At 36.3% G+C, this 16,407-nt stretch overlaps 1 protein-coding gene across 2 annotated transcripts in view; it reads left to right on the forward strand.

Moving 5' to 3' along the window:
* Positions 1 to 16,407, forward strand: part of LIN28B (lin-28 homolog B) — a 113,642-nt gene that overhangs the window by 43,962 nt on the left and 53,273 nt on the right. For both annotated transcript variants that reach the window (XM_008704995.1, XM_008704994.1), the window contains exon 3: positions 13,963 to 14,147. In XM_008704995.1, coding sequence (XP_008703217.1) covers positions 13,963 to 14,147 — 185 coding nt within the window. The remainder of the gene's footprint in view (positions 1 to 13,962; positions 14,148 to 16,407) is intronic.

A 16,407-nucleotide genomic window follows, 5' to 3' on the forward strand; every position in this document is an offset into this window, starting at 1 on the left:
TTTTTGCCAGCTCTAAAGGGAAAGTAGACCCACTTCTCATTGATTCATCTTCCCTTTACTTATCCCCATCACCGATCATTGTAATAAAGAGTGAATATCATACTGTCCTCAAAGCCAAATCAGCCCCAAACAGAAGGTAGAAATTATCTGGGAGGAAAGAATCAAGTATAACTCCTCAGAAAATATGCTTAAAAGGAAAGCAAGATCTCTATCTCAGCCGTTGCTTTAGTTTCATGATCTATGTTCCCATGTGTTATTCCCTAAATTACCTTCCTGCTGCCCTTCTTATTCAGGCATCAGCCCAGCATTCCAGAGTATACAGTCTGAAACTAATTCTGCAAATTCTCTCTGCAGATGAGTATAAAAATTTTATTCATTTTTCTTAGTCCCATTCATGTGCATTTATTACTTCTTATTCACTTCTCTCAGTTTCCCCCACCCCACCATTTGCCTTCTCCCCTTTTCTAATTATATAAGTAATATAAAATGTCAGATTGTAAGTCACTAGAGTATTTGATTTTCTGAAATTTGTTGGTAATGTCCAGTATAATAACATGTACACATTGTTCTTACTAGATACTTTATAAATATAATAGTGATAACTTCAATTTCCTTTTATTACTTTCTTAAAAATTGAAGAACGCCAAGATATTTCTCACCCATAAAGTATCTCTGTCAAAGATGTATTTTTACAATATTTTTTTTTAATTTGAAACAAAGAAGTTGATAGAATTTTAACAGTGAACACCATTATATCCAACATCTAGATTGTATAATTAACGTTTTCCTATACTTGTTTTTTCACATAACTCTACCTCTGTTATGTCTCTGTGGATCCATTGATCTATCTTTTCGATGCATTTCAAAAGAAGTTACAGACATCAATATACTCCCCCCTAAATCTTTCATCATGCATATCATTAACTAGAATTCAATATCTTTTGAGGTGAAATTGATATATGATGAAATGCACAAATTTTGAGTGTACCTTTCAATAACTTTGACAAATCTCTATACTTTTGTAACCTGAACCATTCTTAAGACCTTGAATATTACCACTCCAGAAAAATTCTGCGTGTCCCTCCTCAGTCAGTCCACACACCCCCCCCACAGGCAACAACTATTCTAAATGTTTTTCCTACATAGGTTAGATTTGTGTGTTCTAGAAATTCAAACAAATGGAATATGCAGTCTGTACTCCTTGTATAAAGCTGCTTTCAACTCGGTATTGTTGGAAGACAATTTTCCCTAGCTCTCTCAGATTGCTGCATGTCTTGTGACTGAGGCAATGGCTCTCCTTTGTTCCGGGCTACCTTTTCAAGGATGTTTATACAGCAAACTGCCTTGGAACATAGAGATAGTGTTTCCTTCCAGAGTAAAGGGCAAGCATGCTTAGTGCCCATTATGAAAAATTCAGCTTCCCTAAGCTCAGTGTTCCTCTCTTGTAATGCAACACACCATGTGTAGGTTTCATTTGACCTTCTTCCTATCACCCTGTGGGAATAAGGACTTGGTAGAACCAGCACAAAAGTGCTGATTACTTGTTACTGTTATTGCTCTAATAAACTGTCCTTTGTCTCTGACTCTGTAGTACTGTGCTTTCTACCAGCATCTGTGAAATTCTAGCAGACTAAGTTTTCACCTTGCATTTGAGGTAAAAATCAAAGACCCTTTACAGTTTTTGAGAAGTATTGTGATATGTATACCAGTAATTCATTCCTTTTCTTTACTCAGTAGTATTCTATTGTATGTACACAGCGCAATTTATTTCTGTTTTATTACTGAAGGCTAACCTGTTTTTATCTTTTAGCTACTATGGATGAACCTGTTATAAATGTTTACCTACAAGTCTTTGAGTGGATGTGTGTTTTCATTTCTCTTGGATAAATAACGAAGAGTGAAATACTGGGGGGTGCCTGTGTAGCACAGTGGTTAAGCATCTGCCTTCAGCTCAGGGTGTGATCCCAGCGTTCTGGGTTCGAACCTCACATCAGGCTCCTCCACTAAGAGCCTGCTTCTTCCTCTCCCACTCCCCTTGCTAGTGTTCCCTCTCTTGCTGGCTGTCTCTCTCTGTCGAATAAATAAATAAAATCTTTAAAAAAAAAAAGAGTGAAATGCTGGGTCATAGGACAGGTATATATTTAATTCTGGTAGAAATTGTAGAAATTGAACTTAATCCAAAGAAGATCTGCCATTTTACCTTGCTAGCAGCAATGTATGAGAGTTCTAGTTGTTCTGTAAAATACTGACTCCAATTCAAATTTGTGAATTTTATTCTCACATCACCAAGCAAATTCTCTGATACCACCTAAATGTCCTACAATCTACAGTTCAACTCAATTCTGACACTATCAGCCAGGAGTTATTATCAAGTCCCACAGGTTAAGGGATCTTAGTACCAGACTGCCCCGCCTACTTTAGACAGCAGTCCCAAGTCCAATTTGTCACCTGTGCTTCTGAGCTGATGGCTATAGATCAAGGTTCCAATGACCTCCTCCTAGGGTTTAATTTGCTAGAGCTGCTCATAGAACACAGAGAAACATTTTATTTACTAGATCACTGGTTTATTATAAAAGGACATAACCTAGGAATAGGCAGATGAAAGGGATGCAAAGGGCAAGGTATGTGGGAAGGGCATGGAGTATCTATGCCCTCTCTAGACACATGACTCTCCCAGCACCTCCACATGTTCACCAACCCAGAAGCTCCCCAAACCGGACTTTTAAGGTTTTTATGGAGGTTTCATTACAAAACCTACTACACTGACCTACAATACCTACATTGACTATCGGCAGTTAAACTCAATCTCTAGCCCCCTCTCCACTCCCCGGAGCTGGGAGTGGGGTGTGGGTTGGGGCCCATTATCAACATCCCGTGCTAGAGTGGTACATTTGTTACAATTGATGAACCTACACTGATACATCATAATTACCCTAAAGTCCTTAGTTTATATTATGGTTCCCTCTTGATGTTCTATGGGTTTGGTCAAATATATAATGACATCTATCCATTGTTATGGTATCATACAGACCGTTTTCATTGCCCTAAAAATCCTCCATGCTCTACCTATTTATCCCTCCTCATCTTCCACTCTCTTCAATTCCTAGAAATCGCTAATTTCCTTACTGTCTCCATAGTTTTACCTTTTACAGAAAGTCATATAATTGGAATCATGTAGTATGTAGCCTTTTCAGATTGTCTTCTTTCACTTAGTAATATGCATTTAAGGTTCCTCCAGATCTTTTCAAGGCTTGATAACTCATTTCTTTTTCAGTGATTAGTAATATTCCATTGTTTGGATGTACCACAGTTTAGATATTCATGTACCGAAGGACATCTTGGTTGTTTCCATGTTTTGGCAGTTATGAATAAAGCTGCTATTAATATCCATATCCAAGTTTTTGTGTGGACACAAGGTTTCAGCTCCTTTGAGTAAATAGCAAAGAGCACAGTTGCTGGATCCCATGGTGAGAGTATGTTTGATTTGTTTAGATATTTAAAACTGCCACTTCCAGAGTGACTGTCCCTTTCCGGATTCCTATTAGCAATGAATGAGAGGTCCCGTTGCTACCAGGAACCATACCATATCCTCACCAGTATTTGGTGGTGTCAGTGTTTCAGATTTTGGCCATTCTACTAGGTGTTTAAATTTGCATTTCCCTGATACCATGTAATGTGGAACATCTTTTCTAATGCATAATTGCCATCCATATATCTTCTTTGGTGAGGTGTACATTAGGTCTGTGGCCCATTTTTAAATTGGGTTATTGGTCTTTTTTATTATTGAGTTTTAAGAGTTCTTTGTATATTTTGAAAAACAATTCCTTATCAGATGTGTGTTTTGCAGAGCAAAAGTTTTTAATTTTATTGAAGTCTAGCTTATCAATTATTTCTTTTCTGTTTCATGCCTTTGGGGTTGTATCTGAAAGGTCATCACCGTACCCAGGGTCATTGGGTTTTATCTGGTGGTATTTTCTAAGAGTTTTATAGTTTGTGTTTTAAATTTAAGTCTGGGATTCATGCCGAGTTAATTTTTGTGAAAGACATAAGAACTGCTTGGAATCTTTTTTTTTTTCTTTTTGGCCTGCAGTTGTCAGTTAATCCAGCACCATTTGTTGAGATGTATTTTTAATAAGTAAGATCTAACTGAAATGTATAGTCCTTTCAGTTCCGTGAAACATGAGTAACATTGAAGCTTAGATTTGATAGGGATTTTTAAAAAATTTTTTATGTAGCCATCATGTATCAAGTATCTCTTATTTTCAAAGAGAGGCAGTACAATAAGATGTCCTACAATAAGAATTAATTTCCTACAATTTTTTGTATCAGCTAAGAAGTTTTACAGAATAATTTTTAAGAAGAATTAAAACAAGGAATAAAAGATGAAAATGAATTGAGGAGGCCTATAGCTTCAGTGTTCTAAATCTTAATATTGTGATTATGGTATGAAGGGAACAATAAAATACTCTGTAGAATGCTACACTAAGCATCATGCTATTTTTAAGGGCTTTTTTTGCATTCATCAGATTTGATTTTGGGTCTCTCAGTGTCCTCACCTGAAAGAGAGAAGGTTACAATTATTTTCTCCTCCCTCTTCCTCTTTCCTTTGCTCCCCACCACCCTGATTCTCCTCACCTGCCTCTAATATATTTTGAGTACCTGCTGTGTTTCCGGGATGGTTTTAGGCATGAGGGTTGAAATAAAAAATTATAATATTTCCTTTCAGGAAGTCTGTAGCCTTATAAGAAAACAGACGCATAATAATGCAGTATAATAAGTGTTATGGTGATATATACCATGTATAATTGGAGCACTGGAAAAGTGGTACCTGTATTTGCTCAAGAATGTCATGAAGGGTTTGAAGATGAGATAATGTTTTTTTGTTTTTTTGTTTTGTTTTGTTTTGTTTTTGAGATAATGTTTAAAACAAAACTCACTAATATGCATACATTTGTCAGGTGGGTGTCAGAGGTGGGATTAAGTTGGATCCAATGGGACAACAGGTGAAAGCATTCAGCACAGTGCCTGTTTGTGAATAGGTTCTCAAACCTGTTTGTTGTCTCCTACCTCTCCAATACTTGTGTCAGCAGGTGGAGGCGCAGATCGGATACTTACAAAAATAGTAGAAGCTATTTATTGAAATGCTATTCAGAATGCCAAGCACTGTTTTAGGCATTTTACACTAATTATTTGGAATCGAACAACAACTGTAGTAGATAGTTTTTATTCCTAGAAGATATTATTATCATAGGTTGATTAGGAAACTGGGGCACAAGTTTTTTTTTTTTTTTTTTTTTTTTAATATGTTTGAGGTTATAAATAGAGGATTAGGATTCAAACCCAGTATTCAAATCCAGCTTTAATCCCTGTATGCTTTCCATGATGCCTTTTTAAATGTCATCCCAGTGGTGTTTCCAGTTTTAGTGCTTCCCTTCTCGGTTTTGAAGGACAGGCCAGATGGAGGGACTTTCCGAAGGCTTCCTTTCATATTCAAGAAAAGTAGAAAAATCCCATTTTTTACTCTGGTTATGTGAAATTTAGTGATTTGACTAGGGTTCAACTAGATTTGATCTATTTAGGTAAAGATCAGTAAACATCAACTTCTAGAGTGCCAGCATATGTCTTTTTTTTTTTTTTAATTCTCTTATTTGAGTATACTTGACACTGCTACCATATTTCTTTTATTTTTTTTCCTTAAGGAATTTGAGTTAAGAACTAAAATCTTGCTACTCTTCAATAAATTAAGAAATAATAATAATACATAAAAGGACATTTCAACACTGGCTAAAATATATTGCATTTACATCTACAAAGACAGTGAAGTCACAGATTTTTTTTCAGAAGGGTTATAACGAAGGATAGAGATCTGTGTCTATAACAAAAAGAAGTGGAGACTCACCCAATGGTAAGCAATTTGTCCATGGTTGCACCACACTTTAGTTGTGAAAGCAAGGGTAGATCCTGCTTAGTCTAGTGATCTTTCTGTTGTGTTCTTGTGGGTGTAGGCTTAATTATCCTGGAGTATCTTGACATATAGATCAAAAGTATATAATCTTTAGGAGTCCCAGAATTACTCATGCATGTTGTGTAATACCTCTACAACTGTACATTGTGTAATAATCAATTGCCCTTCACTAATGGTATATTTTTCCACTAATAAATTTAGAGAAGGGGCGCCTGGGTCGAGCCCCACATCAGGCTCTTCCGCTATGAGTCTTCTTCTTCCTCTCCCACTCCCCCTGCTTGTGTTCCCTCTCTCGCTGGCTGTCTCTATCTCTGTCGAATAAATAAAATCTTTAAAAAAAAAATTTAGAGAAAAACGGTCTTTGCCTCATAAAGATATTGAAAAGAAACAATATATTTGAATTTTCATGGAGTTTTTCAGCTCCTTAACCTACTAATATTAACTGTTATTCAGGAATCTTTTTTTTCTTTTTTAACATACCTCTATCACCCAGCTTTATTGGACTGGAATTCTTCTATAATTTAATTTTTTAAAGATTTATTTATTTTATTTTAGAGAGAGACAGAACATGTGAGTATGGGGGGAGGGGCAGAAGGAGGGAGAGAGAGGGAGAGACTCTCAAGCAGACTTCCTCCTGAGCAGGAGCCAGACGCCGGGTTTGATCCCAGGACCCTGAGATCATGACCCAACCCAAAACCAGGAGTCCAACACTTAACCAACTAAGCCACCCAGGCACCCCTACAATTTAATTTTTAATTATATTCTCATTATGCTGTCTTAAAAATGGAGTGAATCATTTAAAGTTGTTGTTGTTGTAGTTAGAGAAAGTCAACTATCAAGATATTTATTGACATGTTCAAGGAATGGTAGTAAAAGAAAAAGAAAAAAGTCAGATTTTTATTTTTAGAGTTGTCTCTCAAGTAACTGAGTTAGATGATCCTTTCTTGGTGAAGCTCTTGGACCAGTCTTGTAAAGATGTTTGTATTACTGTTACATCACTATCCACTTTAACAGTGAATTGTTACATGGGGCAAGTAATAATTTAGAGCAGGTGATATGTATGATTCCTGAAGTGTTTTTGCAAAATCAATTCCTTCTTTCATCTTTCAGGTTAGTTGTAAGAAACTCTTGCTAAGACTGTGATAGTTACCTTGTAACAGGCACCCCCACATAGATTGCTCATATCCCCCACACATCCACAGTATTGCCAAAGAAGTTAAATTTTTTAAAACACACACTCGATCTTCTTACTTCAAAAAGCCAGGGGGGAAAAATCAAGTAGATTTTTATTTTAGAATAAAATGCTTGGGATGGCAATTAAAATTTTCCACTATCTGCTTTAACTGGCATTTTCCAGCCTCATTCTTGGTCACCCCCTTAATAATACCCTTGAACCAAGCTTCTGGTTATCACAGACATATATTAACTATACTGCAGCACAAGGATGTGGTTGAACTGTTAGCTCAGTTTGGATTACTGTCTTGAATCCCCATTAAAATCTCTCTCTTCATGCACTCAAAAATATACATCTCATGTACAAGTTTCAGTAATGCACCCACCCAATATAAGCCTCTCCTTGGTATTTCCCTCAGCTCTGGGCAATTTTCTTATATTTCATTTTTCTTCCTTCATCTTCTTTGTTATCTCTCCTTTTTAGATTAACCCTCTCTACTTCTGAAATATTCTCTCACGTATTTCATTTTGGGGGGTCCATTTATTTTATGTCCTGAGTGATTTTCCAACCTTTTACTTACAACCCACTTGATTTCAGCTATCATTTTTGACTTTATGAGAGTGCATTTTTAATTCTCTGGTTGTGGTTGTTTTGTTTTATTGATGTTATTATATTGTTTCAGATATCTCTGGAAATACTAATTAGATGGTGCATGAAATTTCATTTGTTTCCTCATTTATCTTGATTTTTTTTTTTTTTTTTTTTTTACTATGCTCTATGTTTTGTGATTCTTGGTTGACCCTGCAGATATATGAATGAGGGATAAGAATGAGAGATAGGGGGCGCCTGGGTGGCTCAGTCGTTAAGTGTCTGCCTTCGGCTCAGAGCGTGATCCTGGTGTTCTGGGATCGAGCCCCACATCAGGCCCCTCTGCTGGAAGCCTGCTTCTTCCTTTCCCACTCCCCCTGCTTGTCTCTCTCTCACTGGCTGTCTCTCTCACTGGCTGTCTCTGTGTCAAATAAATAAATAAAATTTAAAAAAAAAAAAAAAGAATGAGAGAGAGGAATGATTGAAAGTTGAGTGGGTAGAGAGATAGCACTTGTACCAACAGACTCTAAATTGCCAGAATAAATAAGGATTTGTGTGTAGGATCCATCATTTCACCAGTTGGCCAGATATTTCCTTCAGTGTCTTAAGAGAACAGCCTTACAATATTTGCATTGGGATAATGTTTGCCTGTTTTAACGAGTGTGGATGGGAATAGGGATGGGAGGATAAAATGGGCATCTAGTCCATTTACAAACCTTCCATTAATCCCCTTGGTGTCAAGCCCACTTCTCTGTCTTGCTCTTCATTGTACATGTTGAGTCTCAACACAATCTCTCTGGGTTCTATTAGGAATATTGGTTTCTACTTCTGCTGTATCCTCTTTTATTAGTTTTTCTAGAGTGTGGCTTCTTCAATTTAATTAATCAGCCAGCTCTCTCTCTCTTTTTTTAAAGTTTGTTGTTTTTAGTAGTCTACACCCAACGTGGGGTTCAAATTCACAACCCCAAGATCAAGGGTACATGCTCTTCCAACTGAGCCAGTCTGGCACTCCAGTCAGCTTCTAACTTCCAGAAATTTCTTGAATTCTGCTTTCTGTTGATGGCACCCCTCTTTTGGGGGGGGGGCAGAGGGAGAGGATCTTTTTTTTTTTTTTTTTTTTTTTAAGGTGGAGGCAGAGGGAGAGGGAGAGAAAATCTTAAGCGGGCTCCACAGCCCAAGACGGGGCTTGATCTCACGACCTGTTCATGACCTGAGTCAAAATTAAGAGTCAGACACAACTGACTGAGCCACCCAGGTGCCCCTATGGCATCTCTCTTATTTCTCTTCTTTCTTGTGAATCTATTTCTTTTTATTATTTTACTGTTATTTTGATGGCTTTTAAAGAATAACATGAGGCATATATTTGATCACCCTGCCTTCTTGAACTGGAAGTCAGCTTAAGCTTCCTAGAGAAGAAAATATACTCCTTCTTCTAAGGAGAACCAAACACAAAACTGTAGCAACGCTTCAGGGCGTTCCCAGGCTAGTTGGAAAGAAATAGCATGTGCAAGAGAGGTAAGTAATCCTCTTACTAACTGGAAGGTTGGGTAGAAGAACTTGACAAACAAAGTATAGCAGTTGGACTGTTCTCATTTTTTTCCGTATTACTGCCATTCTTTGCAAGTCATTTTAAAATGATTGGGAGGAGGAAAGGGAGTATAGTGAGGAAATTGAAAGCCAGTATTTTTCTAATTCTGAAATAAATTTGAGCCACAATGAATTTAAAAATTTGGAATAAAGGGAAATGGGAGAGAAGGAAGGAGGAAGAAGAACATGAATGAAAAGTGTCAGATGAATTAACTTAATATGAACACATTCAAAATTGGCCTGTCCATATTGTAAGTGCCTAATATCTTAGTAGACATGTCAGCAGCTTCTTCTAAATGCTTCTTCTTTCCTTTGTTCATTTATTTATTCAATAACTGTGATTCTTTCCTATAGAGAATAAACTTCTATTTTGTCCAAATAAATGTCAGAGATGACACCAAAGTCTTGCCTTATGAAGGTCTTATGTGTAGTTTAAGGAAAAATCTACATAAATCTGCATTCTTGGTTCACCAGAGGCAGAATTTGATGGATTGTGTGGCGTCTCAGTGAGGGTGATTAGAGAATATGGGTAGAAGAAGGAAGAACAAGGAATGGAGTTAAAGAATAATGCTATTACCATGAAACATTATAATCCTATAAGTATTTTACTCCACACGTACCATACACAGTATCACCTTGACACTAAAAATATGAGAATTTATTTTATGTAGTAAAAGTAGGAGCTGGAAAATTTGACTTTGCATGAGTAATTCACTTAACTCCTTCAAGTTAAATTAACTTTTTTTTTCAAGTGGTAGTTGGATTAAGTAACCCTTAAGGATCTTACTGTTGCTAAGTCTAGAATTCTTTTAAGTACATACTGAATGATATCTATTTTCAGGCATTTCACTAAATAAGCCCTTTGGGAAATACTAAAATATATATCAAAATCCCTGGCTCTCAGGAGAAGATAAAGTCAAAGAGCAAATAAGAAGTAAGACATAAACGAGTATCTGCATTACACAGCAGTGTATCATGAAAACTATATGGAAGAATCAATTAAGTGAAAGAGGAGAGAATTTACTACTTGCAGCAATTGAGGATGATTACATAAAGGATCATTTGAACTGTGTCTGGAATCTTGAGTAAGATTTTGATAGATAGCTCTGACTAGGAGTGTGCATCCCCACCAGCATAAGCTAGAGTGCAGAGATGAGAAAACATAAAGTGTGTTCAGGGAACTACAAGTCAGCCAGCTTTATTAATGGAGGAATTGTGATTTACAGTAATGGGAAAAGAAGAGGAAAGTATAACTAGAAGTAAGATTATGAATGGTCTCAACGTATAGTTTAGGAGAGAGATTGTAGAATGTTGAGACAGGAGACTAGTAGGGTAAGATTTATTCTGAGAGAATGTATGGATATGGAGGATGCTGTGGAGTAGGGCGGAGACTCAATGCTGAAATACCAATGAAGAAACCATGACGGTTATCCAGGTAGGAGAAGGTTAGGGCCTGAAGTAGGGCAGTGGCAATCCAATTAAATGGTTTGGGCAAATGATACCGATTATGAAGTAAGAATTCACAAGATTCAGTGAATGGTTTGGGTATAACTAAGGATTGGAGTCAGTGTGACTGGAAAAATAGAGGCACCTTTAATAAAAAAATGTTGAGTCAAGGGGAGTAGTTGATTTTTGTGAAGAAATAATAGGGAATTGCCCATCTTTACAACAAATCTTTCCCACCTGTGTAGCAGCAATTTTGATATAGTAACAAAGATACAATATTCTCTGTAAATCCCTATCTGTTTCTTGCAAAGTCATTATAATTTCTTAGAGATATTATTGTTTCTTGTCAATGATTCTTGTCAATTAGTATTCATCTAAATTGCCTTATGTATTAATTTGGGAAAGAAGTAATATAAGATAGAATTTTAAAAAATATTCTTTAAGAATACTATGAGGAAGAGCCAGAACTTAGTGGTCCATAAAAGTAGAATTTAACTTTAGATTTGAAGAAGCAATTCACTCATAAATGATACCTATCAAAAATCACAATAATAGAAAATGAAGTACACCCATATACTAGGAACTGTGAGGAAATAAGCGATAGAATTTTTATTATAGGGGTGCCTGGGTGGCTCAGTTGTTAAGCATCTGCCTTCGGCTCAGGTCGTGTTCCCAGTGTTCTGGGATCCAGCCCCACATCCGGCTCCCTGCTCAGCGGGAAGCCTGCTTCTCCCTCTCCCACTCCCCCCCGCTGTGTTCCCTCTCTTCACTGCCTTTCACTCTGTCAAATAAATAAATAAAAATCTTTAAAAAATTTTTTTTATTATAGCAACAAAACTTATGAATGTGTGATAGCTCTAATTAAAACTGTTGTCCCTTCATTCTCTTAATTGCTATAGTTGACTCGTGTATGCTCCACTTCATCTGATTTGATAATCTTCACTTTCTTGAATAGGAAGTGAGAAAGGAAATGAAAGCAAAATAACTATTTATAATTAGTGAAGAGAAAGCTTAGGAGAAAAAAAAAATTGAAAATATTAAATAAATCTTTAAAAACAATAATTTTTTTTTAAATTTTAAAGAGTATAGGCAGTTGTGATTTTTCCCCCTGGCTTCTGCATAGCATCAGACCGCAAAAAAGGTGCTGCCAAATTGCAGACTTCCACATGAAGGATTTTGAAGCATCAGATGACTGGTTAAAAACCCCGTTTTCATATGTCATATTACTTTCACCATGAATAGTCTCCTTTTGTCTTGAATTTTGAAGTGTTGTTTTTATTTCTTCCATATAATTATTTGGTTGTATGTAGTTATTCAGTGCCTTTAGAGTCATGGACTTGGGAGGAATACAGACTTTGTGGTCTGGTATTTCCCTAAATGTGGTTGACAACTGCAGTCGTAAAGAAAGGGCTCTCGGATCTATTTGGTCAGGAAATTGCTAGGTTAAATAAACACAGTCAAACAAGATTTTTATTTAGGTGGCGGAGGGGAGGGGTATAGAATCTCAAAGACTTTAATATGCTAATGTGATTCAACTAAGGAACAAGACAGAGCATTTCACAAACTTATTTGACCACAAAATCCTTTTTTCATGGAGTCTTTCTCAGAATCATTGTGCCATAGAACACCCGTGGGGAAACTCAAATCCCTTAAATTTACGGATAAACAGAAAAGAGATGGAATGGCTCATTCGAAACTGCATAGCTGTTTACTTAAAGAAATGGACTTGACCTAAGGGCTCCCATCATATTTAGTTTTGCTTCCTTTTGCCCCCAAATTCATAAAAGTCTTTGAAAACTAGATGATATTCCAAATTAGACCCATAAAAACCACAAAGGTGTTTTAAGAAATAAAACTAATGATTTAATTATTTTTAGTATTATTTTAGTATTTTGAATTGGCACATTGGTTGTGATGAAGAGTTAGATCAAAAGAGCTAATTAATATTTGTAACCAAGGTGACACTTTTGCAATCAGGAAATTTTTTCCCCCACAAAAATCAAATTATAAAACCTGTTTCCTTTCAAATTATAATAATGTATATATCAACAAACTTCCCCACTTTCCAAAAAAAAAAAAGACTGAAAAAATGTTTGTGATTTGCTGTCTGTTGTGTCAAACCCCCTCTCTATATAAATAAACATGTATCTTTTAAAAACTTATTTACATACATGGCATTATGGTAGATATGCTACTCTTTGCCCTATATATTTTTACTCAACAATATTACATGGGTTTTTTTCACATTAATATGTGTAGATTTTTTAAAAATTATTTGTTTTCTTATTGAAGTATAGTTGACCCACAATGGTACATTAGCTTCAGATGTGCAGCGTAGTGATTGGACAAGTATATACATTATGCTGTCTTCAGCACAAGTGTAGCTACCATCGATACCATACAGTGCTATTACACTATCATTGACTATATTCCCTATGACTTTTCATCCTTGTGATTTATTCTTTCCAAAACTGGAATTGTGTCCCTCCCACTGCCTTTCATCCATTTTGCCCCAACCATCAGTTTGTTCTCTGTAATTATGGATCTATTTCTGCTTTGTTTTGTTTTTTAGATTCCACATATAAGTGAAGTCATACAGTTTCGTCTTTCCTTGTTTGACTCATTTCACTTAGGTTAATACCCTCTAGGTCCATCCATGTCACAAATGGCAAGACGTGTAGATCTTTTAATGGCTCAATAATACTACATTATTATAGCTCTACCGTAATTTGTGTGATCGGTTTCCCTTTGATGGACATTAGGGTAGTTGTAATTTTTTAAACAGACAGTGCTGTAGTGAATTTTGATATAGGTCTTCTGCTTTTGTTTTTGAACCTTTGTGTGTGAGTATGTCTTGAAGTGGAATTGCTGGGTCAAATAATATGCACATTAAAATTTTTGTAAGTATTGCCAAATTGCTTTTAAAAATGGTATTAGTTTATCTCCCATTTCAGCACTGCAACAGGAAATTTGAAGATGGTATAAGTTTTACTGAACTTAGAGAAAAGACTTTATACTATCCATTATAGATAGCAGTGAATATCTTGCTATTGATTTTAATTTTAAAATTTTTAATTAATTAATTAATTTTAAAATTAATTTTAAAGTTAATTTTAAAGTTAATTTTAAAATCATAGAGAAAACTTATAAAGTATTGATAATCATGATCTCTCTTTCTCTCTCCCTCCCCTGTTCTGTACAGAGCAAATTATTCATGGAAGGATTTAGAAGCCTAAAAGAAGGAGAACCAGTGGAATTCACATTTAAAAAATCTTCCAAAGGCCTTGAATCAATACGGGTAACTGGACCTGGTGGGAGCCCCTGTTTAGGAAGCGAAAGAAGACCCAAAGGGAAGACACTACAAAAAAGAAAACCAAAGGGAGATAGGTAATCATTTTACTTTGTCATTTTACTTTGTTAGTTTATGAGTTTATTGTATTTGGGAAAAAATTCTGAAAATTTATTTCATTTTTATTATGTTAATAGTATATAATATAATTATAATGCTATAATAATATAATATAGACTTAATATAGTCTAGCCAAAGTAAATAAAATGCCACCATTGTGTAGTCGAATAAACTTTATCAGAAATATAGGCTATCAGGACACCTGGGTGGCTCAGTCAATTAAGCAGCTGCCTTCTGCTCAGGTCCTGATCCCGGGGTCCTGGGATCCAGTCCCACATCAGGCTCCTTGTTCAGTGGGGAACCTGCTTCTCCCACTGCCGGCACTCCCCCTGCTTGTGCTCTCTCTCTCTCTGACAAATAAAATCTTAAAAAAAAAAAAAAAGGAATATAGGCTGTCTTGCAATTTGAACTCTGCACTATTTCCACCAGATTGTTCTGAGATCACAAATGAGGAGTCAGGGTTCCCAACAGACAGTACTATCCCTCTGTACATCTTAACATCTCACCTGTTTTTTTCAAATGAAAATACCTTGATTGTTTTGTCTGTTTATAAAAGATAACTTATGTATAAAAAATTCAAACTATAAAAATTATTTAAAAGCCAGGAAAAAAATCACTTGAAATCCTAACTGAGATGGGAATCATAATATATATGCAGTATTTTTGAAACTTGTGTTTTTTTCATTTAACAGTATATCAAGGAACGTTTCATATCATTCATTAGCACCTGCATAAATTTCCACTATGTGAATATACCAGAATTTATTTTTTGAATGCACCAGAACTTAAACAAGGCTAAACTAATTTGTTAAATTTAAGCTATTTTGAATATTTTGACCTTATCAGTAGTATCACAGTGAGAATCCATATATGTATGTTTTTGAAAAATTGTCTGATTATATCCTTGGGATAAATATTGAAAAATCTGGATCAAAAACAAGGCATTTAAAAATGTTTGATATCTATTTCCAAACTGTTTTCCAGAAATGGTTAGGCCCAATATACAACCCCTTCAAAAATGAGACTGTTCATTCAATGACGTCATTTTATTTTTAAGATTTTTATTATTTTTTTAAGTAATTTCTGCACCCAACATGAGGTTCAAATTTACAATCTCAAGATCAAGAGTCACACTCTGTACTGACTGAGCCAGCCAGGTTCCCCTTAAATATACATTTTTTAATGTTTTTTCAGTTTTTTCAATTTATTTTATTTATTTTGTTCTTTAAGATTTTATTTATTTATTTGAGAGAGATAAATCACAAGCAGGAGGAGGGGCAGAGGGAGAGGGAGAAGTAGACTCCCCGCTGAGCAGGGAGCCCTACTCGGGGCTTGATCCCAGGATACTGAGATCATGACCAGAACTGAAGGCAGATGCTTAACTGACTGAGTCTCCCAGGTGCTCCTGAATTTTTTTTTAAAGTAGGTTGCATGCCCAATGTGGGGCTTGAACTCAGAACCCTGAGATCAAGAGTCATATGCTCTATCAACTGAGCTAGCCAGGCAACCCTGAATGATGTCATTTTATTTATTTATTTTTTTTTTAAAGATTTTATTTATTTATTTGACAGAGAGAGAGACACAGTTAGCGAGAGAGGGAACACAAGCAGGGGGAGTGGGAGAGGAAGGAGAAGGCTCCCAGCGGAACAGGGAGCCCGATAAAGGGCTCCATCCCAGGACCCCAGGATCACGCCCTGGGCCAAAGGCAGACGCTTAACGACTGAGCCACCCAGGTGCCCCTGAATGATGTCATTTTAAAAATCTTTTCCATGGGGCGCCTGGGTGGCGCAGTCGTTAAGCGTCTGCCTTTGGCTCAGGGCGTGATCCTGGCGTTCTGGGATCAAGCCCCACATCAGGCTTCTCCACTAGGAGCCTGCTTCTTCCTCTCCCACTCCCCCTGCTTGTGTTCCCTCTCTTACTGGCTGTCTCTCTCTGTCAAATAAATAAATAAAATCTTTTTAAAAAATTAAAAAATAGAAAAAATAAAATAAAAATCTTTTCCAAGGTGCTTGGGTGGCTTAGTCGGTTGGGCAGTCTGACTCTTGATTTTGGTTCAGGGTCATGGGATTGAGCCCTGCATCAGGCTCTGTGCTCAGCGGGGACTGTGCTGGAGATTCTCTCTCTCCCTTTCCCCTTCCTTTCCCTCTGCTTGTGCACATGCTTTTTCTCTCTTTCTCTCTCTCAAATAAATAAATCTTAAAAAAAAATCTTTTTCAATGATATAGGTTAAGAGATACA

This window comes from Ursus maritimus, unplaced genomic scaffold, assembly GCF_017311325.1.
Source record: "Ursus maritimus isolate PB19 unplaced genomic scaffold, ASM1731132v1 scaffold_13, whole genome shotgun sequence".
Taxonomy (NCBI): Eukaryota; Metazoa; Chordata; class Mammalia; order Carnivora; family Ursidae; genus Ursus; species Ursus maritimus.